The following is a 25,923-nucleotide window of genomic DNA, read 5'->3' as shown; positions in this document are numbered from 1 at the left end:
TGAATACTAACGTGGTTCTTCCTTGCTTCTTTTGCCTTGAAAACAAGCAATTAAAGTGCATCAAAGCTCTAGCCAAAGTCATGAGATTATGCATTATCAATTTATCATGCAATTCTAGCAAAATACTCATGAAATTATGCAAAGTTCACAAAAGTTGCTTGAATCAAGGTGTGAGTGTAATTTCATCCAAAACTTGCCTTATTCACTAAGAAAATGCATGAAACTACCCTAAAATAGTAAAGAAAAGGTCAGTGAAACTGGCCTAGATGCCCTGGCATCAGTAACCTCCAACAAGAATAGTTCAGCCAACTCACTCAAATTCGTAGTAGTCCTCACCTCCTCTCCTGCTTCCATGCTATCGAAAGCCGCGCTACCCTCAAAACTATCGACGTTCTCCCCCATACTTGATTGGTGACACTTGTGAGAATTATGTCCTCCCTTTCCACACAGTCGACACCTATTAAGATGGCGGAACTTACCCCGGGAGGTGACAACGCTTCGACCGCATCCTTTGTACCTTGCCCGCAACGGGTCCCGAACAGACACCTTGCTGGCCTCCCCAGCAACACCAAGCCTTTGGCGATGTTTGTCCCGCATGGACTAGCTCTCCTTTGCCAACCTTGTTTTCAGGTCCACGTAGTCCTCAAAGAACCGGCAAGACAAGCTCACCATCCCCCTGCAATCATCCAGCATCGCCACGTGCATGCTCATGTATGTCGCGTCTGGGATCTCCCCAACACGTACTCCGTCGCTGGTGCATGCGGCTGCTTTTCCCTCTTTGTCCATCATTCAAGTATTAGGCTTCTGGGGATAGCTTTCATGTTTAGATAAACCAGAACCCCGACCATGTGGACACAAGGAAGCCCGAAGGACTCCATCCGCTGACAAAAACAGCTGAATTTGTCGTCTTCCTCGGCCCACGACACGGCCCATGATCTTTGCTTGCAGTACATTGCAACCTCGAACAAAACACAAGTGCTCGTCCTCTTGGTGGACACAACTCTAACATTGCTGGCTAGTATTAGCACCTCCCGAAATAGTTCGAAAACCTCTCTTGTATAAACCGTCGCAGCGAGCTGCTCAATGGCCTCGAGTTTCGTCTTTACAATAGGCTCGCCGTATGCAGACTTGTAGTCTGCCACTAGTTCTCTCCTCCTCATGAATTCCAAATAGTGTTGGAAGTGCTCTACAAACTCCCTCAGATTGTACCCGTTGTGTATAAATTTTCCAAGCTGCATATTCAAAGCCTCACACCTCGATGTCGTCTTCAGTCCTGCGAAGAATTTCCCCCGGATATGGGCATTAGACCATGAATGCTTCTTTGCATAGAGATGATCCTCCAACCTGTGGTCTACCACGCTATCCGTCCATATTCTCTCAAATTCGTCAACCTCTAGATCTCCCATGAGGCATAGATAGAATTTCCTAAGAAAACCCGGCCGTCCAACTCTAGCAGTGGCATTCCTTAACAAATGCTAGCTACACAGCCTGTGATGTGCACCAGGGAAAACTGTGCTAACCGCACTCTTTATGGTGAGATCCCCGTCCGTGATGGCAGACTTCGACTGTTTTCCTTTCATTGCCTCAAGAAATGACCACAACAACCACACATAGCTTCCTTCACTCTCGTTGCTCAAGATGGCGCAGCCAAACACCACCGTCCTTATATGATGGTCCACCCCTGAGAATATTACCAAAGGGCACTTGTATTTGTTATGACCGTACGTTGCATCAAAACCCAGGACATCCCCGAATACACTGTAGTCATAACAACTTGTACCATCGCACCAGAAGAGATTTTCCAGCCTCTTGCCAACAGCCAACGAGTACTTCTAGAACATTGGTGCACAAAATTGCAATCACACTTACAATTCCGCACAACTAACCAGCAAGTGCACTGGGTCATCCAAGTAATACCTTACGTGAGTAAGGGTCGATCCCACGGAGATTGTCGGCTTAATGCAAGCTATAGTTACCTTGTAACTCTTAGTCAGGAGATTGATAATAAAAAGGGTTTTTGTTTGCAATGTAATAAAAGAGCATGAAATAAAAGGTACTTGTGATTCAATAATGGAGAACATGTTGGAGTTTTGGAGATGCTCTGTCATCTGAATCTCTGCTTTCTTACTGTCTTCTTCTTCACGCACGCAAGGCTCCTTCCATGGAAAGCTGTGTGTAGGGTGTTACCGTTGTCAATGGCTACTTTCCATCGTCTCAGTGAAAATGGTCCATGTGCGCTGTCACCGCATGGCTAATCATCTATCGGTTCTCGATCATGTTGGAATAGAATCCAGTGATCCTTTTGCGTCTGTCACTATGCCCAACACTCGCGAGTTTGAAGCTCGTCACAGTCATCCTTTACCAGATCCTACTCGGAATACCACAGACAAGGTTTAGACTTTCCATATCTCAGGAATGGCCGCCAATAATCCTAGATTATACCACGAAGACTCCAATCTTTCGGAATGGAGGCTAAGAGATACACATTCAATCTAAGATAGAACGGAGGTGGTTGTCAGGCACGCGTTCATAAGTTGAGAATGGTGATGAGTGTCACAGATCATCACATTCATCATGTTTAAGTGCGAATGAATATCTTAGAATGGAAACAAGCGTGATTGAATAGAAAACAGTGGTAATTGCATTAATCCATCGAGACACAGTAGAGCTCCTTACCCCCAACAATGGAGTTTAGAGACTCATTAATAAGCGGATAATTTATACGCTTTTTGGCATTGTTTTTACATAGTTTCTAGTATGTTTTAGTTACTTTTTAGTATATTTTTATTATTTTTTATACAAATTTCACATTTCTGGACTTTACTATGAGTTTGTGTGTTTTTCTGTGATTTCAGGTATTTTCTGGCTGAAATTGAGGGACTTGAGCAAAAATCTGATTCAGATGCTAAGAAAGGACTGTAGATGCTGTTGGATTCTGACCTCCCTGCACTTGAAGTAGATTTTCTGGAGCTATAGAAGTCCAATTGGCGTGCTCTCAATTGATTTGGAAAGTAGACATCTTGGGCTTTCCAGAAATGTATAATAGTTCATACTTAGCCCGAGATTTGATGGCCTAAACTGGCGTCCAAACGCCTACCAGAGACCCTTTTTTGGTGTAAAATCGGAACTAGCACCAAAGCTGGAGTTAAACTCCAAGGATGGCCTATGCACATGAAAGCTTCAAGGCTTAGCCCAAACACACACCAAGTGGGTCCCGCAAGTGAATTTTTGCACTATCTACTCATTTTCTGTAAACCTAGTTTACTAGTTTAGTATAAATAGCACTTTTTACTATTGTATTCGGAGTCTTTGACCTTTTGGGAGTTCTTCGAACCCTTTTTGGAGGCTGGCCATTCGGCCATGCCTAGACCTTTTGTTCTTATGTATTTTCAACAGTAGATTTTCTACACCTCATAGATTAAGGTGAGGAGCTCTGCTATTCCTCGAGTATTAATACAAGTATTATTGCTTTTCTATTCAATTCACGCCTACTTCTCCTCCAAGATATACTCTTGTACTTGATTCAGTTAAGTCAGAATGAAGGGGTGACCCGTGACAATCACTCAATCTTCATTACTCGCTTAGCCAAGATCTGCGTGCCTGATAACCACAAAGCGGTCTACATGATGTTCAACGTAGTCATTGGACGACAGCTGGAGTATATTCTCTTTGGTCTTTGACCCACGAATCTGAATCACCTCTCCTGACAACAGAGCATTCGAATTCGTGATGTTAGAACCTTCGTGGTATAAGCTTGAACCAATTGGCAGCATTCTTGAGATCCGGAAAGTCTAAACCTTGTCTGTGGTATTCCGAGTAAGATTTGGGATGGGATGACTGTGACGAGCTTCAAACTCGTGACTGTTGGGCGCAGTGATAGTGTGCAAAAGAATAAATGTATTCTATTCCGACACGATCGAGAACCAACAGCTGATTAGTCATGCGGGAAACCGTAGAGGACATGTTTTCACTGAGAGGACGAATGGTAGCCATTGACAACGGTGATCTACCAACATACAGCTTGCCATGGAAGGGGGTACGCATGATTGATGAGGACAGTAGGAAAGCAGAGGTTCAGAGGCAACAAAACATCTCCAAACGCTTATCTGAAATTCTCACCAAGGAACTACATAAGTGACTTTATTTTATTTTATGTTTTATTGTTCTTTTTACTATCAAACCTCATAACCATTTGAATCCGCCTGACTGAGATTTACAAGATGACCATAGCTTGCTTCAAGCCGACAATTTCCGTGGGATCGACCCTTACTCATGTAAGGTATTACTTGGACGACTCAGTGCACTTGATGGTCAGCTATGCGGAGTTGTGAAAAGTGTGAATCACAATTTCGCATGCCAAGTTTTTGGCGCCGTTGCCAGGAATTGTTTGAGTTTGGACAATTGATGGTTCATCTTGTTGCTCAGATTAGGTAATTTTCTTTTCAAAAAGTTTTCAAAAATCTTTTTAAAAAAAAAATTTTCTTCTTTTTTTTCGTTTTTTCTAAAAAAATTACTTTCGAAAAATCCAAAAAAAATTAATAAAATCATAAAAACCAAAAATATTTTGTGTTTCCTGTTTGAGTCTAGTGTCAATTTTTAAGTTTGGTATCAATTGCATGTCTTTAAAAATTTGTGCATTTTTCGAAAACTCATGCATGGTGTTCTTCATGATCTTCAAGTTGTTCTTGATAAGTCTTCTTGTTTGATCTTGATATTTTCTTGTTTTGTGTTTTCTGTTGTTTCTCATATGCATTTTTGAATTCTTAGTGTCCAAATATGAAAAATTTCTAAGTTTGGTGTCTTGCATGTTTTTCTTTTCTTGAAAATTTTTCAAAAAAATAAGTCTTGATGTTCATATTGATCTTCAATGTGTTATTGATGTTCATCTTGACATTCATAGTGTTCTTGCATGCATCATTGGTTTTGATTCATAATTTTCATGTTGTGAGTCATTTTTGTGTTTTTCTCTCTCCTCATTAAAAATTCAAAAATCAAAAAAATATCTTTTCCTTATTTTGCTCATAATTTTCAAAAATTTGAGTTGACTTAGTCAAAAATTTTTAAAACTTAGCTATTTCTTATAAGTCAAGTCAAATTTTCAATTTAAAAAAAATCCTATCTTTTCAAAATCTTTTTCATTTTTTTATTTTTGATAATTTTTAAGATTTATTTTCAAAATCTTTTTCTTATCTTTATTTCAAAATTTCGAAAAATTTACTAACAATTAATGTGATTGATTCAAAAATTTGAAGTTTGTTACTTTCTTGTTAAGAAAGGTTCAATCTTTAAATTCTAGAGTCATATCTTTTAGTTTTTTGTTAGTCAAGTATTCAATTTTAATTTTAAAAATCAATTCTTTTCCAAAATATCTTTTTCAATAATATCTTTTCAAAATATCTTTTTCAAATCATATCTTTTTCAAAATTGATTTCAAAAATCTTTTCTAACTTCTTATCTTTTCAAAATTGATTTTCAAATCTTTTTCAACTAACTAATTGACTTTTTGTTTGTTTCTTATCTTTTTCAAAACCACCTAACTACTTTCATCTCTCTAATTTTCGAAAATTACCTCCCTCTTTTTCAAAATTCTTTTTTTTACTAATTATTTCAAATTTTTATTTTTATTTTATTCCTTTTCTTAATTTTCGAATTTTAACTTTAATATTTTTCTTTTATTTTAGTTAATTTTCGAAAACTCTTCTCTCTTATCTCTTTCTATTTATTTATTCATTTACTAACACTTCTCTTCATCTTAAAATTCGAACCCCCTCTTCCTCTTTGAGTTCGAATTTTCCTCTTTTCCTTCTTCTATTCTTTTCTTCTTCTACTAACATAAAGGAATCTCTCTACTGTGGTAAAGAGGATCCCTATTATTATTTTCTGTTCCCTTCTTTTTCATATGAGCAGGAGCAAGGACAAGGACATTCTTGTTGAAGCAGATCCTGAACCTGAAAGGACCCTAAGGAGGAAGCTAAGGGAAGCTAAAGCACAACCCTCTGAAGAGGACTTGACAGAAATTTTCGAAAAAGAAGAGGAGATGGCAGCTAAAAATAATAACAACAACAATAATGCAAGGAGGATGCTTGGTGACTATACTACACCTACTTCCAAATTTGATGGAAGAAATATCTCAATCCCTGCCATTGGAGCAAACAATTTTGAGCTGAAACCTCAACTAGTTGCTCTAATGCAACAGAACTGCAAGTTTCATGGACTTCCATCAGAAGATCCCTATTAGTTTTTAACTGAGTTCTTGCAAATCTGTGAGACTGTTAAGACTAATGGAGTAGATCCTGAAGTCTACAGGCTCATGCTTTTCCCTTTTACTGTAAGAGACAGAGCTAGAACATGGTTGAACTCACAACCTAAAGATAGCCTGGACTCTTGGGATAAGCTGGTCACGGCCTTCTTGGCTAAGTTCTTTCCTCCTCAAAAGATGGTTGAGCAAGCTTAGAGTGGATGTTCAAACCTTCAAATAAAAAGATGGTGAATCCCTCTATGAAGCTTGGGAAAGATACAAGCAGATGACCAAAAAGTGTCCTTCTGACATGCTTTCAGAGTGGACCATTCTGGATATATTCTATTATGGTCTATCTGAGTTCTCTAAGATGTCACTGGACCATTCTGCAAGTGGATCCATTCACCTAAAGAAAACGCCTGCAGAAGCTCAAGAGCTTATTGAAATGGTTGCAAACAACCAATTTATGTACACTTCTGAGAGGAATCCTGTGAGTAATGGGACGCCTCAGAGGAAGGGAGTTCTTGAAATTGATGCCCTGAATGCCATATTAGCTTAGAACAAAATGTTAACTCAGGAAGTCAATATGATTTCTAAAAGTCTGAATGGATGGCAAAATGCATCCAACAGTAAAGAGGCATCTTCTGAAGAAGAAGCTTATGATCCTGAGAACCCTGCAATGGCAGAGGTAAATTACATGGGTGAACCTTATGGAAACACCTATAATTTCTCATGGAGAAATCATCCAAATTTCTCATGGAATGATCAATAAAAGCCTCAACAAGGCTTTAATAATGGTGGAAGAAACAGGCTTAGCAATAGCAAGCCTTTTCGATCATCTTCTCAGCAACAGACAGAGAATTTTGAGCAGAGCTTCTCTAGCTTAGCAAACATAGTCTCTGATCTGTCTAAGGCCACTTTAAGTTTCATGAGTGAAACAAGGTCCTCCATTAGAAATTTGGAGGCACAATTGGGACACTTGAGTAAGAAAATCACTGAAACTCCTTCTAGTACTCTCCCATGTAATACAGAAGAAAATCCAAAAAGAGAGTGCAAGGCCATAACCTTGCTTGGTGTGGCCGAATGCACAAGGGAGGAGAAGGACATGAATCCCAGTGAGGAAGACCTCTTGGGACGTCCTCTGAACAAAAAGGAGTTTCAAACTGAGGAACCTAAGGAGTCTAAAGCTCACCTAGAGACCATAGAGATTCTATTGAACCTCCTTTTACCATTCATGAGCTCTGAGAACTATTCTTCCTCTGAAGAGGATGAAGATGTAATTGAAGAGCAAGTTGCTCAATATCTAGGAGCCATCATGAAGCTGAATGCCAAGTTGTTTGCTAATGAGACTTGGAAAGGTGAACCTCCCTTGCTCATTAGTGAACTAGATACATGGGTTCAGCAAACTCTACCTCAAAAGAAACAAGATCCTGGTAAATTCTTAATATCCTGTACCATAGGCACCATGACCTTTGAGAAGGCTCTATATGACCTGGGGTCAGGTATAAATCTTATGCCACTCTCTGTAATGGAGAAGCTGGGGATCTTTAAGGTACAAGCTGCAAGAATCTCACTAGAGATGGCAGACAAATCAATGAAATAGGCTTATGGACTTGTAGAGGATGTCTTAGTGAAGGTTGAAGGCCTTTACATCCCTGCTGACTTCATAATCCTAGACACTAGGAGGGATGAGGATGAATCCATCATCCTTGAAAGACTCTTCCTAGCCACAGCAAGTGCTGTGATTGATGTAGACAGAGGAGAGTTAGTGCTTCAATTGAATGAGGACTTCCTTGTGTTCAAGACTCAAGGATCTTCTTCTGTAAACATGGAGAAGAAGCATGAAAAGCTTCTCTCAATACAGAGTCAAATAGAGCCCCCACACTCAAACTCTAAGTTTAGTATTGGGAGGTCACAATCATGCTATGAGCATCTGTGAAGCTCTGTAAGAGCTTCCTGTCAAGCTATTGACATTAAAGAAGCGCTTATTGGGAGGCAACCCAATTTTATTTATCTATGTTCATGTAAGTTTTCTATAGGTTGATGATCATGTGAAGTCATAAAAATAATTGCAAAATTAAAGCAGAATGAAAAACAACATCAAAAACAACATCATTAAACGCCAGTAAGGATAGCAGAATGGGTGTTTAACGCCCAGTCTGGCAGCATTTTGGGTGTTAAATGCCAGAATTGGCAGCCAGACTGGCGTTTAACGCCAGAAAGGGGCACCAGCCTTGCGTTTAACGCCAGGAAAGGTAGCAGAACTGGCATTTAATGCCAGATTTGGCACACAGTGGGTGTTTAAACGCTAGGAAGGTGCAGGAATGAGAATTCCTTGACACCTCAGGATCTGTGGACTCCACAGGATCCCCACCTACCCTACTTTACTCTCCCTCTTCTTCACACATTTCCATAACACTATTGCCCAACACCCACCTACCTCACCATTCAAATTCAAACCATTTCCCTCCAAAACCCACCCATTCTCCACACGATTACCCTCTCTCCCTTACCCTATAAATAACCCTCTTTACCACCTTCCATTTCACACATCTCCAACACTTAACCCCCTTGGCCAAATTCCCACACCTCTATGTCTTCTCTTTCTTCTTCTTCTCCTCCTTCCTTTCCTCTTTTGCTCGAGGACGAGCAAACCTCTTAAGTTTGGTGTGAGAAAAAGTTGTGATTTTTCTTTTTCCATAACCATTAATGGCACCTAAGGTCGGAGAAACCTCTAGGAAGAGGAAAGGGAAGGCAGTTGCTTCCAACTCTGAGTCATGGGAGATGGAGAGATTCATCTCAAAAGTCCATCACTAAAAAGAGGATGGAGCAAACAAGAGAGCCCACTCATGGACCTCAACAAGAGCATGAGGAAGTCCCTCATCAAGAAATCCCTAAGATGCCTCAAGGGATGCATTTTTCTCCACATAATTATTGGGATCAACTCAACACCAGTTTTGGAGATTTGAGTTCCAATATGGAGCAACTAAGGATGGAGCACCAAGCGCACTCTATTATCCTCCGTGAAATTAGAGAGGACCAAAGAGCTATGAGGGAGGAGAAACAAAGGCAAGGAAGAGATATTGAGGAGCTCAAGCACTCCACAGGATCTTCAAGAGGAAGAACTAGCCGCGATCACAAAGGTGGACCCGTTCTTTAATTTCCTTGTTCTTATTTTTCTGTTTTTCATTTCTTGTGCTTTATGTTCTGTCTATGTTTGTGTCTTTATTACATGATCATTAGTGTCTAGTGTCTATGCCTTGAAGCTATGAATGTCCCATAAATCCTTCACCTTTCATAAATGAAAAATGTTTCTATTTGCAAAAAGAACAAGAAGTACATGAATTTTGAATTCTATCTTGAAATTAGTTTAATAATTTTGATGTGGTGGCAATACTTTTTGTTTTCTGAATGAATGCTTGAACAGTGCATATTTTCTATAGTGAAGTTTATGAATGTTAAAATTGTTGGCTCTTGAAAGAATGATGAACAAAGCGAAATGTTATTGATAATCTAAAAAATCATAAAATTGATTCTTGAAGCAAGAAAAAGCAGTGAAAAATACAAAGCTTGAGGAAAAAATAAAGAATTAAGGAAAGAAAAAGAAAAAGCAAGCAGAAAAAGCCAATAGCCCTTTAAACCAAAAGGCAAGGGTAAAAAGGATCCAAGACTTTGAGCATTAATGGATAGGAGGGCCTAAAGGAATAAAATCCTAGCCTAAGCGGCTAAATCAAGCTGTCCCTAACCATGTGCTTGTGTCATGAAGGTCCAAGTGAAAAGCTTGAGAATGAATGGTTAAAGTCGTGATCCAAAGCAAAAGAGTGTGCTTAAGAACTCTGGACACCTCTAACTAGGGACTCTAGCAAAGCTGAGTCACAATCTGAAAAGGTTCACCCAGTTATGTGTCTGTGGCATTTATGTATCCGATGGTAATACTGGAAAACAAGATGCTTAGGGTCACAGCCAAGACTCATAAAGTAGTTGTGTTCAAGAATCAACATACTGAACTAGGAGAATCAATAACACTATCTGAATTCTGAGTTCCTATGGATGCCAATCATTTTGAACTTCAAAGGATAAAGTGAGATACCAAAACTATTCAGAAGCAAAAAGTTACTAGCCCCGCTCATCTAATTGGGACTAAGCTTCATTGATATTTTGATATTTATTGTATATTCTCTTCTTTTTATTCTATCTTGTTTTCATTTGCTTAAGGACAAGTGGTGCACGAAATTGCAATCACACATTTGCAATCCGCACAACTAACCAGCAAGTGCAATGGGTCGTCCAAGTAATACCTTACGTGAGTAAGGGTCGATCCCACGGAGATTGTTGGTATGAAGCAAGCTATGGTTATCTTATTAATCTTAGACAGGATGCCAATAAGGTTCTTTGAATTTAATTGTAAAAAGTGAAAGTGTTTGGAATAAGTAATTGTTACTCAATAATGGAGAATATGTTGGAGTTTTAGAGATGTTTTGTCCTCTGAATTTCAGCTTTTCCCTTGTCCTCCTCTTCACACACGCAAGGCTCCTTCCATGGCAAGCTGTATGTAGGGCGTCAACGTTGTCAATGGCTACTTCCCATCCTCTCAGTGAAAATGGTCCAAATGCTCTGTCATAGCACGGCTAATCATCTGTTGGTTCTCGATCATGTCGGAATAGGATCCATTGATCCTTTTACGTCTGTCACTACACCCAACAATCGCGAGTTTGAAGCTCGTCACAGCCATTCAATCATTGAATCCTACTTGGAATACCACAGACAAGGTTTAGACTTTCCAGATTCTCATGAATGTCGCCATAAATTCTAGCTTATACCACGAAGATTCTGATTAAGAAATCTAAGAGATACTCATTCAATCTGATGTAGAACGGAGGTGGTTGTCAAGCACACGTTCATGGATTGAGGAAGGTGATGAGTGTCACGGATCATCACCTTCTTCATAGTGAAGCGCGATTGAACATCTTAGATAGGAACAAGCATGTTTGAATGGAAAACATAAATAATTGCATTAATTCATCGAGACGCTGTAGAGCTCCTCACCCCCAACAATGGAGTTTAGAGACTCATTCCATCAAAGAGTATAAAATTCAGATCTAAAAATGTTATGAGATATAAAATAAATCTCTAAAAGTTGTTTAAATACTAAACTAGTAACCTAGGTTTACAGAAAATGAGTAAACTAGGATGAATAGTGCAAAAATCTACTTCTGGAGACCACTTGGTGTGTGCTGGGGCTGAGACTTAAGCTTCTCACGTGCCTGGGCTGTTTCTGGAGTTGAACGCCAGGTTGTAACCTATTTCTGGCGTTGAACAACAACTTGCAACCTATTTCTGGCGCTGAACGCCAAACTGCAACATGGAACTAGCGTTGACTGCCAGTTTACGTCGTCTATCTTCGAGCAAAGTATGGACTATTATATATTGCTAGAAAGCCCTGGATGTCTAATTTCCAACCAAATTGAGAGTGAACCAATTGGACTTCTGTAGCTCCAAAAAATCCATTCCGAGTGTAGGGAGGTCAGAATCCAACAGCATCAGCAGTCCTTTTTCAGCCTAAATCAGATTTTTCCTCAGCTCCCTCAATTTCAGCCAGAAAATACCTGAAATTACAGAAAAGCACACAAACTCATAGTAAAGTATAGAAATATGAATTTTGCCTAAACACTAATAAAATTATACTAAAAACTTACTAAAACATACTAAAATCTATATGAAATTACCCCCAAAAAGCGTATAAAAAATCCGCTCATCAACAAGCAACAATTTAAGTTTGTTGTTGTGATGAGCGGATAATTTATACGATTTTTCGCATTGTTTTTACATAGTTTCTAGTATGTTTTAGTTACTTTTTAGTATATTTTTATTAGTTTTTATGCAAAATTCACATTTCTGGACTTTACTATGAGTTTGTGTGTTTTTCTGTGATTTCAGGTATTTTCTGAATGAAATTGAGGGACTTGAGCAAAAATCTGATTCAGAGGCTAAGAAAGGACTGCAGATGCTGTTGGATTCTGACCTCCCTGCACTCGAAGTGGATTTTCTGGAGCTACAGAAGTCCAATTGGCGCGCTCTCAATTGAGTTGGAAAGTAGACATCTTGGGCTTTCTAGAAATATATAATAGTCCATACTTAGCTCGAGATTTGATGGCTTAAAATGGCATCCAAATGCCCACGAGAGACCCTTTTTTGGCGTAAAACACAGGAACTGGCACCAAAGCTAGAGTTAAACTCCAAGGATGGCCTATGCACGTGAAAGATTCAAGGCTTAGCCCAAACATACACCAAGTGAGCCCCGGAAGTGAATTTTTGCACTATCTACTCATTTTCTGTAAACCTAGTTTACTAGTTTAGTATAAATAGCACTTTTTACTATTGTATTCGGAGTCTTTGACCTTTTGGGAGTTCTTCGAACCCTTTTTGGAGGCTGGCCATTCGGCCATGCCTAGACCTTTTATTCTTATGTATTTTCAACAGTGGAGTTTCTACACCTCATAGATTAAGGTGAGGAGCTATGCTGTTCCTCGAGTATTAATGCAAGTATTATTGTTTTTCTATTCAATTCACGCCTACTTCTCCTCCAAGATATACTCTTGTACTTAATACAGTTAAGTCAGAATGAAGAGGTGACCCGTGACAATCACTCAATATTCATTACTCGCTTAGCCAAGATCCACGTGCTTGACAACCACAAAGCGGTCTACATGATGTTCAACGTAGTCATTGGACGACAGCTGGAGTATATTCTCTTTGGTCTCTGACCCACGGATCTGAATCACCTCTCCTGACAACAGAGCATTCAAATTCGTGACGTTAGAACCTTCGTGGTATAAGCTAGAACCAATTGGCAGCATTCTTAAGATCCAAAAAGTCTAAACCTTGTCTGTGGTATTTCGAGTAGGATCTAGGATGGGATGACTGTGACGAGCTTCAAACTCGTGACTGTTGGATGCAATGATAGTGTGCAAAAGAATAAATGTATTCTATTCCAACACAATCGAGAACCAACAGCTGATTAGTCATGCGGGAAATCGTAGAGGACATGTTTTCACTGAGAGGACGGATGGTAGCCATTGACAACGGTGATCCACCAGCATACAGCTTGCCATGGAAGGGAGTACGGATGATTGAATGAGGATAGCAGGAAAGCAGAGGTTCAGAGGCAACAAAACATTTCCAAACGCTTATCTGAAATTCTCACCAAGGAACTACATAAGTGACTTTATTTTATTTTATGTTTTATTGTTCTTTTTACTATCAAACCTCATAACCATTTGAATCCACCTGACTGAGATTTACAAGATGACCATAGCTTGCTTCAAGCCGATAATCTCCGTGGGATCGACCCTTACTCACGTAAGGTATTACTTGGACGACTCAGTGCACTTGCTGGTCAACTATGCGGAGTTGTGAAAAGTGTGAATCACAATTTCGCATACCACTCATGTCGTAGAGATACAATGTAAAATGTGAAAATGTCATGAGGTACAAAATAAATCTCTAAAAGTAGTTTTTATACTCAACTAGTAACCTAGGTTTACAGAAAATGATTAACTATGATAGGTTGTACAGAAATCAACTTCTGGGGCCCACTTGGTGTGTGCTTGGGCTGAGCATTGGAGCTTTCACGTGCATAGGCTATTCCTGGAGTTAAACGCCAGCTTTGCTGCCAGTTTGGGCGTTTAACTCCAACTTTTATGCCAGTTCTGGTGTTTTGACGCTAGAAAAGGGCAGAGAGCTGGCATTTTGACGCCAATTTACGTCATCAAAAATCGCTCAAAGTATAAACTATCATATATTGCTGGAAAGCCCTGGATATCTACTTTCCAACGCAACTGGGAGCGCACCATTTGGATTTTTGTAGCTCCAGAAAATCCACTTCCAGTGCAGGGAGGTCAGAATCCAACAGCATCTGCAGTCCTTTTTCAGCCTCTGAATCTGATTTTTGCTCAGGTCCCTCAATTTCAGCCAGAAAATATCTGAAATCACATAAAAACACAAAAACTCATAGTAAAGTCCAGAAATATGAATTTTGCTTAAAAACTACTAAAAATATACTAAAAACTAACTAAATCATACTAAAAACTATATAAAAACAATGCCAAAAAGCGTATAAATTATCCGCTCATCAAACATCCCAAAATCAGTGGTCCTTGAAATTCCCAAGAACTTCAACGTGACCTCAGCATCTATCGCACCAACCCGCCTTTGCTTCTCTATCGCATTATATATGTCCTTTATCTCGAACCCAACAGTCTCGAATCCTCCTGACTGATTGGCAAAGGCGCGGAAAATCGTCGGCACCCGCAACCCGGATTTTCTCATGGAATTGATTTGGTGCAAATCGCCTTCCTTGACTGCTCTGTGTGACCGCGACAGACCCTTGAACCTCGCATCCAGCATGGGATGATTATGGTTATCGCATAATTGTTCAACAAACCATCGCCTGATGGCATCATCGACGTGGACCTTAATCCGGGCTTCACACCCGCACCGCGTGATCGGTTGAGGATCCATCTTCCTGTCTTCCCGCTGCATGTGTTTCCCGTCTCGCTCTCCTTCCCTCGAGCACACAAATATCTGCCAAATGATTTCGCCCTCCGCCCCCTGCTTTGTTCTGTGACCCACCTTGGACCTCCTAACCGAAATTCCCTTGATGCGATCGTATTCGTTGTAGTAGTCATAAGCTCCCTGTAGACTTGTGAACTCCGTCGTAAGGACGTCCTTGGCTGTCAGGGTAGAAAATTCAATGGCGCCAAAGTACCCTATCCCATCAACAATCCTCACTGCTGCTTCTGCATCTATGTCCGCATCTGCGGCGGACGAATCCATCACTTCTGCTTTCTCTACCGGCAAAGTTTTGCCGCTCATTCCATCATCAGCATCCTGCAACAAACAACATGCGGCATGTGTGACAATAGGCGGTGGGCCACATCAACATAAACCGGTCAACAAAAACTCATAACATGAGCAACAAACACACCTAAGACTCATGGACTCGGACAAAATTGGATTAAAACTCGTAGCTAGGCTCCACAAGCCCATTTGGCTGTCACAATTTAAAAAATCGCAGTGAGCAAACAAAACATCAGCGTTATCAACCATAACTACGAACACACAGCTATAATTCCAGACATCCTAAAATAATCCAACTAAAACTCATTCAACTGTAAGGACTAACCCCGATTTTCGGTACAAAATTTAAAAAGTAACAAATCTAATTCGGCTATGTTCTATAATAAATGGCAACCTCGAAAAATCAAACGGTTAAAACTGTTGGGGACACGGGGAGGCACGACCTCCCAATTGAAATCAATTTCTGCACATACCTCTCCTGGCATTATCGGATGGTAAAAATTTCAGTGACACCGACAAAGCGTACCTGTGAATCTCGTTGCCCTGTGTGATCCATTTTCTTCCCTTATTGTGAACCTCGAGACAGCCAGATCTCGATCTGTGCTTCCATGCCGTTCAATCCCGCGTTCTCCTCCGTCGTGGACCGCCATCTCCGCACAGGTTGACCAAACGAAGCTTCACACTGACCCCAACACAGCTTTCACCTACCTATTAATGGAGTTTGGACCTTTCATTTAATAAACCCATTCTCATCTCCTCCCTCCCATTTTTTTCCCACAATTCATCTCCAACCGCTACTTTATTTATTTGTGAACCGCCCCATTTTTGTTCAAAATTCACATTATTCCCTTTGTGTAAAGTGGAATGGACTTTCAAATTTTAAAAGTGTGTCAAAAAACTTTGTACTTTGTAGATACTATTTATCCTCTCCTTTTTTCGGTTTTCAAAAATGCTGGAAAACTAATATCATTCAGCTAATAATTATTGAATTTATCAAAAAACAAATCTAATAAAACAAAAATAAAAACTATTTTTTAAAAAAAATGTTCTATTATTATTATCATCTTTTCTCTTTATTTTTTTCCAACATCATAATTTTATTTATGATCACTAGCTAATTATCATTATAACCAACTACTATTACCGACCACTATTTTTGGCTACCTAAATTACAAATCTTAAATTCTATAAAAAAAAATATAAATTTTATATTCTAAACCGTAAATTTTAAATTTTAAACTTTAAATTATCAACTTAAATTCTAAATTCTAAATTTGTCTTTTCTTTGTTTTACTTTTAAACTTTTTTTTAGTTGAGTTTTAATTTGGATGTTTTTATTGTTTTTAATTTTGGATATTTCTTTTTAATGATCAATTATTCACTTTTTATTGGTTGAAAAGTATTGTCTTTTAATATTTTCTCTTTTTTTTTTCTTCTTATTTTGACAGATGTGCCTCATTTTATAAAATGAGATTAATTTTATTTGATTTATAGTTCCAAATTGATGTTACAAACATCACTTAGATAGTTTATGATTGAATCAAATAGTTCTGTTGTTATGGAAATTCATGATTCGGTGTAAGTTCAAGCTGCTTTATTTATTTGTTAAGATTTCCTCATAGTAAAATATAATTCCGTGTGTTTGAATTTCCCTCATTTTCAAAAAGGTCTAATATTGTTGATGATTGATTTTCATTTCCTTAATAAATCCTTCTTCATTAAATAATTTTACTTAGAAAAAGTAGATATAAATCGCATTAGATGAATTAAGATTTATTATATTTATTCTCTTAATTAACGTACTTAACATTATCCTTAACTAACTCTATTCATAACCTGTAATTTTAGAATTTTCTAGATAGTACAATTGTATAACGAGTTAATAGTCAAATTCATTCTTAAAAGATCACTCATTTTTTAAATTAGTTTTCAAAAGATTTTTTAGTCATATTAGTCCTTAAAAGATAAAAATATAAGTCAAATTGGTCCTTCTAGTAGTTAGATGATAATTGCATGATGACGTATCACGTTAAATACCACCACTACAAGGGAGGCAAGAATGGGCGGCGGTTTTGTTATGAATTAGCGGCGGTTTTAAACCGCCGCAAAATCAAATGCCGGCGGTTCAACGGACCGCCATGGATATGGGCGCCGGGATTGGATTTGGCGGCGGTATCCAGCAACCGCTAGCATAACCGCCGCTAAATCAAAATTTTGCGGCACAACAACAGAAAACCGCCGCCAAATTCCACTGACACGAGTTGCCACATATTTACCGGTGGTTTCTAAACCGCCGCAATCTTTATTGATATGTCCAACTGGCCCCACGTTTAGCGGCGATTTCAAACTGTCGCTAAACGTTAATATAGTTTCTGTGAGAGATACCGACGGTTGCAAACCGCCGCAACATATATGAGTTTTTAAATCCTTGAACCAAAACAGAGGTGGTTTAAAACCGCCGCTAATTTACGAGAAATTTAAAAAAAAATAAAAATTTGGGTCTTTCAAAAAACACGCATAATTGGTTTAAAATATTTTTGAATTATTTTTAATAATTCTTTTATTTATTTTTTAATTTAAGATTAAATATTTTCAATCTTAGAATCTAAACCTGTAACAAAAACAAAATTGAAATATAAGCAAAACAGGAAATATATATATCCATCAAAATACTAACAAAAAGAAATCTCTTTTAAAGAGTTGCTCAGTCTAATTCAATAAAATGTTTGCTTCAATGCAAAATATCTCCAATCCTAATATTCTATTTTTTACCCTATTCTTCCACGAAACTCATCCCTGAAGCGATGTCTGGTGGCAGCTCCTCACCCTGCCGTTGAAACAGATAAATCAGAGCACTCTCCATCCCCTTCATCTTTTTCTTATCTGCTGCTGCCTCATCCTTCATTGCCTTCCTCTTCAACTTCTCGCCTTCCAGCGCTGTTTGCAGTTCAAGCAGCTTCCTCTGAGTCTCCTCTAGTTGGACTCCGTTTCCAGGCCCATGTGAATTTGGACCGAAGAGTTGACTAGGAGCCGGTCCAAAACCCACACCACGTACTCTACCTGGTTTCTCTTTTCTGAAGACCTGAGCAATGGAATCATTTTAAGACAACACCCTAGATGACTCATCATGTTGCTCAATCTCCTTAATTCTTTCCTACAGACACAAATTAGCAAATACAATTATTTATGTTGATGGGTCCATCTCATGTCAAGAACACACCAAACGATAACAATATAGGATTCCAACCACTATAACTAGCTGTAAGGGATAAATGAAACTCAATCATTCAAATTCTACATACCCCAGTTGTTCTTAAATTATATCGAAGTTCAAAAAGTCTAGAAACATAATAGGTAAATTTGCATTGATAATTAATATAGACTGAAATTGAAATTGTAAAAGTCTCTTGGTCCTATTTTGACATAGGGGAGTAAACCATTCATCAAACAAGTAAAAAATCAAAATAACATAGAAAAGTAGACTACTACCCTATTTGAGGTCATAACTTTATCAATCAATTATAAGTAGTAGTACTTACACCGATTGCTCTAGCTTCATCATTCATATAGGAGCCATCCTTTTTTTTGTGCACTGTGATCCATAGCTCCCCTCTACCGACTATTCTCCCTTGTTCTTCTGACTGTATCAACAAATTTTATGCCATTACCGTTTTTCACACAATCAAGGCAACCTCAAGTCACAGAAATAGTTCAAAGAATGAACAAAAATTGTAGAGTACCTCTTCTTCGATCTGCCGTGCAAAACTTTTCGACCCGCCAGTGTGGGTATATAGTTGTTTTGATCGATTCTTCGCATTTTTCTTGCACTTTTCTTATTGGTCCAGTAGAGACAAAAGGCGATTTTAAGATGATTTAAAAAGACTTAATGCAACAATAATTTATATTATTGTGTACCAATGATATACCATATTACCTTCGTTTTAGGTTTGGCGCGATAGTCAAGGAACCATCTCCAATGCTCTCGATCGATTCCCGGCGGACGGTTCTCAATATTTTGTTTAGTCGTGAATGTTGGCTCGAAATAAGTATTATACAACCTCAGCCTTGTCTTCTTCCAGGATTTTCCCATACTTTTCAAAATATTCTTCTTGATAGTTCCTTCGCTATCTTCATCAATGTGAAAAATTTGCTATACAGATAACAACAATTTTTCAAAAATTGTAAAAATAAAGCAGATTTATTTCAAAGGGGACATAAACTTTTACCTTGACACACTCATTATAAACTTGTCCTTAGTGGTAATCTTACGCCAACTTTTCTCACATATAGAAAATTTCCCAAAATCAAATCCTAGCAGACCAAGCACGCTACTCAACAGTCCAGCCTCGTTTCCAATTGCTTGCTTTGCCTTGTTGAACCTAAGCACGATCTTTCTACCGTTAGGTCATTCCATAGCCTCCCTCACGCTTAGTCTTGCCGGCTTGATTGTGCCATCAGAATCTAAAAGCTAAACATAATAGCTTATGTGTATCCGTAGTGGACAGCATGCGAGAATAAGAATAATCACCAGTGTAAATCATGTTGAACACATAAAATTTAATAGCTAAATTACCGATTATCCTGACTTCCCAAAACACTGTTGGCTTGCGTCCTTTGCGATTCTGAGCTATAGAATCAACAAACAAGTCATCAACTTCTTGATCAACAGAATCTACAACATTAGCATTATCCGTAGAGTTTACTCGGCTTGGCTCCGAGTTCTGAATGGTAGTTGTGCTCGTTTGTGGAGCAGGCCTTGGAACACTGCGCGGCGGAAGGAACGGGCGTGAAGTTGGATGGACATTATCACCACTGTCCGAGAAAATTTCAGAGTCATCGCGGTGGGTAGCAGAGGCCGGAGGCGGAGCCGTTTGTGGTTGCTGACATCTTGGTCCTACTTTCGATTTTTTCGTAAAACTACCTTTTCTAGCCATCTTAAAAGATAAAGGGGCGCCTATTTCAACCAAATAATAAATTAAAATCAAGAAGAGTCAAAGCACATATCATTCTGTTTTGGTAAATTTGTTATAACCAAAATTAAAATATAATTCATTGACTAATCCACATAGAAAACACAAGTTTAAATAAAGATAAAGAATTACATACATGTGAGACTATAAGTTCTGCCTAGGACTCTAGGATACTCCCAACCATTTCAACCAAAAAAGCACCACGTACATTCAAGATTGTAGCAATTGCAAAAGGCAACTCCAAATTAATTGCTATGTTCCATATATAGCTTTTGGTTTCAAATATCAGGTACACTGTTTAAGGCTAAGTGACTAAATAATTTAATATATTTACTTAAGAAAATAAGTGACTAAATAATTTAACACCTAGCATGTCACGTGTCACTTGACGTGTAAAAAAATTATTTATAATCAAAATAGTCCCTAAAAATTTAGACGTAAGTCTTTTCATCCTTTAAATTTTAAAAATTAATCAAATTAGTCCTTATATAATTTTTTATTTTTTCTTCGTAATATTAAATTTAAGGTATTTTTTATAGTACTAATTTTAATATTATTTTATAGACCTTAATAAATAATTTTTTTACATAAAATAATAAAAATAATTAAATTATTATAAAGTTATTTTGTCATTTGTATTTTAAATTTTATATTTCAAATTGTAATTTTTTATAGTGACATTTTTTTATTTAAACGAGTTTATCAAATTATTGTTGATTATATATTTAAAAATTTAATATTTTAAGTTTATAGTTTTTTTAAATAACTACTATATTTATTTAGTGAGATATAAAAGATTAAAATATTTAAAATAACTACTATATTTATTTAATAAAATTTAAAATATTAAAATTCTAGTTTTTTAATATTTTAAAATAGCTACTATATTTATTTAGTAAAATATAAATGATTAAAACATTTAAAATAACTACTATATTTATTTAATAAAATTTAAAATATTAAAACTCTAATTTTTTAATATTTTAAAATAACTACTATATTTATTTAGTGAGATATAAAAGATTAGAACAATTAAAATAACTACTATATTTTGGATTTCACTAAATAAATATAATAGTTATTTTAAATATTTTAATCTTTTATATCTCACTCTATAAATATAGTAGTTAATTTAAAAAAATATATTAAAATATTAAAATTTAACAAGTAATCTCACAAATTGATTTTTCAATTATTGAGTTCTACCATATATATTATATAATAATAAAAATTATAATTTTAAAAAATTTAAAAGAGTTAAATTTTAAAATAAATATTATATATTAAATTTTTAAATATATAATCAACAATAATTTGATAAATTCGTTTGAATAAAAAAATTTTGCTATAAAAAATTACAATTTAAAAATATAAAATTTGAAATATAAATGAAAAAATAATTTTATAATAATTTAAATTATTTTCATTATTTTATGTTAAGAAAATTTTATTTATTAAGGAATAATATTAAAATTAGTACTATCAAAAATACTTTAAATTTAATATTATGAAGAAAAAATAAAAAAATTATATAAGGACCAATTTAATTAATTTTTAAAATTTTAAATATGAAAATGACTTATGTCTAAATTTTTAGGGATTATTTTGATTATAAATAATTTTTTTACACCTTAAGTGACACGTGACATAGTAGGTGTTACTGACCTGACAAGTTAACCAATTATATTATGGCACGTAGCATGTTATCATATCACGTGACACTTAATGTGATATATCATCAGTTATTATCATCTAATTAATAAAAAGATTAATTTAACTTATGTTTTATCTTTTAAGAACTACTATAATTAAAAAAAATTGATGACTAATTTAAAAAATAAATAATCTTTTAGGAACGAATTTGATTATTAATTCATTGTATAACTATAAGACGTTGGCTACAGTTATTTCACCATGTTGATCCCATAAAGAAAAAAAATAAGGTCAGTTTAGAGCAAAAAAAACATGCATGATTCCTATGACAGAGAATAAGTATGCTGACATTTACATCATACAATACATCATATCTTGATGAGTTTGGAAACTCTAAATTAATATTTGTGATGACTAAATATTATTAATTATATTAATTATAAAATTATTAATTTAATTTTCATTTAACATATGTTAATTAATAATTTTGTGATGCAGTTTATTATTGGGCCGAAAATAAAATATAATTGCAACAAGCCCAAGTGTGATTTTATTTCTAATTCAGCTTTGATTCAAAATGTTTAAAAAAGTATGGCTGAATTGTTGTGATATTATTTAGGCCAAATTGAAGCAATTATTGTTACAAGCCCAAATTAATATTGATGTTACAAGACCCAATGCATGATCCGAATCCACTAAACATAGAAAGCAAAGTTTCATTGCTTCCAACGGAACTCCTTTACTCATCATGAAGTGGAATTCAAAACTTTATTAAGTAAAGCTAATAAATGCATGAGAAATATGAGAGAGAAAGTTTCATTGATTTGATTGATGGCCTTTGTAACACCCTACCATACAGAGTCTTATGCTTAAGTCACAATTCAAAGATGGCAAGGTATTACGACCTCTAAAATAAAAGTTCAGTACATATAGTAGTATGAATGATTGACTATAACTAGGAGCCTTTGTAGAAAAAGGGTAAACAAAAACCGCAACTCGAAAGCGCAACACTCCGATCGATAACGTAACGAACAAGGATAACCAATGCATGATTATATATATACAAAGGAGTGTCAAAAACAGGAATATCAAGACTCAAGATCCGGCTGCGAAGATAACCGGTCCGAGCATAACAATATATACATATGATAAAAATAAGAAAAACCCAAGGAAACCCAAAGGGACACCAATACATAAAACCTATTCTCCAAAATTCTCCCATAAGAGGAGTCATCACAGTTTGTATTATTTAATGGAGATAAAAGTGTCTAAGCAAAACATATAAACCAAAACATAGCCCCGAGAACAAGGATCTTCGCAACTCTAGAAGTCTCCAGCATGCCTCAGCGAGAAACCTCACGTCCTGCATCTGAAAACCACAAAATCCGCATGGGTGAGAACCAGAGGTCCCCAGCATGGTAACAGCTTCCACATATATAATACATAATAATGGAGGAAAGCCGAAGGCAATCCTAGAACTTCCTCCAGATAATATCAAAGCTTATAAACAAGCTAAACCATAAAGGGCATCTGACTAAAGATACTTCAGTCTAACTAATACTTCCCTTTCCAATTCCTTCAGACCTCCCAACCACCAGCAGGAGTATAATGTAGCAAACACAGTTATATCAAACAAGAAATATACAAATAGGAGCAATTAAGGCATTTAGACAATTAGTAAATAGTATGCAGTCAAGTAGGCAATCTCAAACAATTCATATAGTATGCATATGATGGATGCCTGTCCCTAGTGGCTGATGATATCATCTTGTCGGTTATAGAGCCAACCCGACAAGTCCTGGTCGCTAACCATTGGACTGTCCCTCTGTCATGCATCCCCAACTCGAGTTATACTCATCATAAACTTGATTATAATCATGATCTATATCCATCACCTTCACTGGTGAATATTTACGGGGGCGAGCTCATCCGGGTCTTTCACAGTGCCCGGCCACACTTACGACATAGGGTCAGCAGAGTATCAAGTCTCAACCTGGAGCATGTGGTGGCTAGCCACTGCTACTACCCAGGGAAACTCGTATCTCAGATAGTGGAAGTGCAAATCACAATTATCAATAATTCAGCATAAACATGCATGAATTCTCATCCATGGATCAACATCCATATCAGCCATCCGGCTCACGGTTAAATCCATAACCAGCCAATATTCATAGCATACACAGCTATTCCGGCTCACGGTTCAATCCAGAACCAGCCAATTCATAAACAATTACGGCTCTTCGGCCAATGGCATAACAAGCACTTCCACCACCATCCTCCACATCTCACATAATCATCAATGATCCTCATTGATTATTCATTTTCCCTTGCTTCACTCGCAAGTTACCACATCCACTAGCTCCTTCTCTCATAGCTAGGCATATCATAATGATTTAAGATATAAGTGGTGAGATCGGAGGCTTAGAAGTATGAAATTTGGCTTTTAAAACTCAAAAATCAACTTTGGGATGAACACAGGTCCACGCGTACGCGCACTCCACGCGCACGCGTGAATGGCCTCAAAACTTCATCGACGCGCAAGCGTCATGCACGCTAACGCGTGGATTAAACATTTGCCAATCGACGCGTACGCGTCAACCACGCGTACGCGTGGGTGTTCTCGTGCCCCAGGCACAACCCTAGCACAGTTCTGGCATGACTCTCTGGAAAATGGCTGGGCATTGGGTGCAGCACCATCGGCGCGCCCGCGCACATCACGCGCACGCGTGGATGGCATTTTCGGGAAGAACGGCGCGCACGCGCCAAGCGCGCCCACGCGCAAGGGGTCATTCTGCTAAAAATTTTTCTAAGTTAAAAGCTGCAGAATTCACTAATTTAAACCCCAATCTTTTAACGGACATAACTTTCTCATTTTAAATCGTTTTTCACCCGTTCTTCTAACGGCACGAACATTCCGGATCCAATTTCATTTCAAAAAAGATTTGGTACAAAACAGAGATCCGTAGTCCAAGTTATGTCCCGCCAAAATATGCCCAAAAACCATGTTTTTCATAAAAACCACAAAGTGTCATTTGCAAACAAGCCATTTCCAACTCTTTTCAAAATCAATCAAAACATGCCATTTTCATCCCTTTTCTTTGAAATCAATCAAAAATATATCAATTTCAACATCGAGCCTCCTCAACCCACACATTGAGATTTTACGACAATATACAAAATCACTATTTCATCATTCTAACCCACTTCACCCAAGTGGCTCAAACTCAAATATATTGACACATCATATACTCTTACTCATGCCAATTCTCAACAACACCAATTCCAATAAATCATCATTGTACACAATCAATATCATACTCACCATCAACATGATTCAACCCACAATTCAACCATAACCAATCATCAAGCATATATCACAACATGCATATTCCTCATACATCATACCATCAAGGCATCATTAACCATCATCACATATATGACCACATCATATATCTCAATCATTTAACAACATCAACCATTCAATGCCTATCTTAGGGCCTCTAGCCTAAGTATTTCCTACCACATTACATATTAGATACGGGAAACCGAAACCATACCTTAGCCGATTTTCCCAAGCTCAACCGGAGCACTTCCAAACTACTTATCCACAAGCTCTCAAGGCCTCAACACATCCAAGAACAGATTTTTCACCACCAAACCCTTTCCAAGCTTTTCAAAATCACCAATCAAGCTCCAACATCCACACATACAAAACCTAAGCCACAACCATCATACCCATACACAACATCTCAAAACCCAAACATCATAAAATCACAAATCACACTAGGGTTGAGAATCTTACCACACCCAAGGTCCAAGGAGACAAGATTAACCTTCTCCTTCAAGAGAGTTGGGTCCTATAACATCAAAGAACCCAAAATCTCAACATTTCACCCATGAAACTCGAAAATAAGGGCTGGGATTTCGAACAGAAACTTGTGGCTTACCTCAAGATTGATTGTATGGGTTTTGTAGAGCTCTCCGCGGTGAACGCGTGGCCGCAAACGGAGCGGCAATCGGAGCTCTAGATCAAAAGTTATGGTGGTTTGAAGATCAAGTGAGAGAAAGAACTTGAGAGAGTGTTCTTCCTCCCCTCTCTTCAATTTCAGCATGTATTAGTGTTGTGTGAGGAGAGAGAGTGCTGAAAACTAGGGTTTTGGTTTAGTTTAGTTGGGCCAAGGGCCCACTTTGGGTCCGGTTGGT

The 25,923-nt window shown here is 37.3% G+C and overlaps 2 protein-coding genes and 1 non-coding gene across 3 annotated transcripts; all 3 read right to left on the bottom strand.

The window, feature by feature from the left end:
- Window positions 1–785: 785 nt before the first annotated feature.
- LOC140182755 (protein FAR-RED IMPAIRED RESPONSE 1-like) lies at window positions 786–1,406 on the bottom strand. The gene has a single exon (XM_072230111.1). The coding sequence runs from the start codon at window positions 1,404–1,406 to the stop codon at window positions 786–788; it is 621 nt and encodes a 206-aa protein (XP_072086212.1).
- Window positions 1,407–1,475: 69 nt separating this feature from the next.
- On the bottom strand, window positions 1,476–15,747 carry LOC112725146 (protein FAR1-RELATED SEQUENCE 5-like). The gene is made up of 4 exons (XM_025775444.1): window positions 15,624–15,747; window positions 15,571–15,575; window positions 14,444–15,127; window positions 1,476–1,832 (listed from the first exon to the last, which is right to left on the bottom strand). Exons 1-4 carry the CDS (start codon window positions 15,745–15,747, stop codon window positions 1,476–1,478), a joined length of 1,170 nt encoding a protein of 389 aa, XP_025631229.1.
- Window positions 6,447–6,554, bottom strand: LOC112711866 (small nucleolar RNA R71). The gene has a single exon (XR_003157617.1). It is a non-coding gene; the product is annotated as a small nucleolar RNA R71 (small nucleolar RNA).
- Window positions 15,748–25,923: the final 10,176 nt, after the last annotated feature.

Source organism: Arachis hypogaea, chromosome 1 (genome assembly GCF_003086295.3).
Source record: "Arachis hypogaea cultivar Tifrunner chromosome 1, arahy.Tifrunner.gnm2.J5K5, whole genome shotgun sequence".
Lineage (NCBI taxonomy): Eukaryota > Viridiplantae > Streptophyta > Magnoliopsida > Fabales > Fabaceae > Arachis > Arachis hypogaea.
This window is presented reverse-complemented; position numbering and strand designations above follow the sequence as displayed.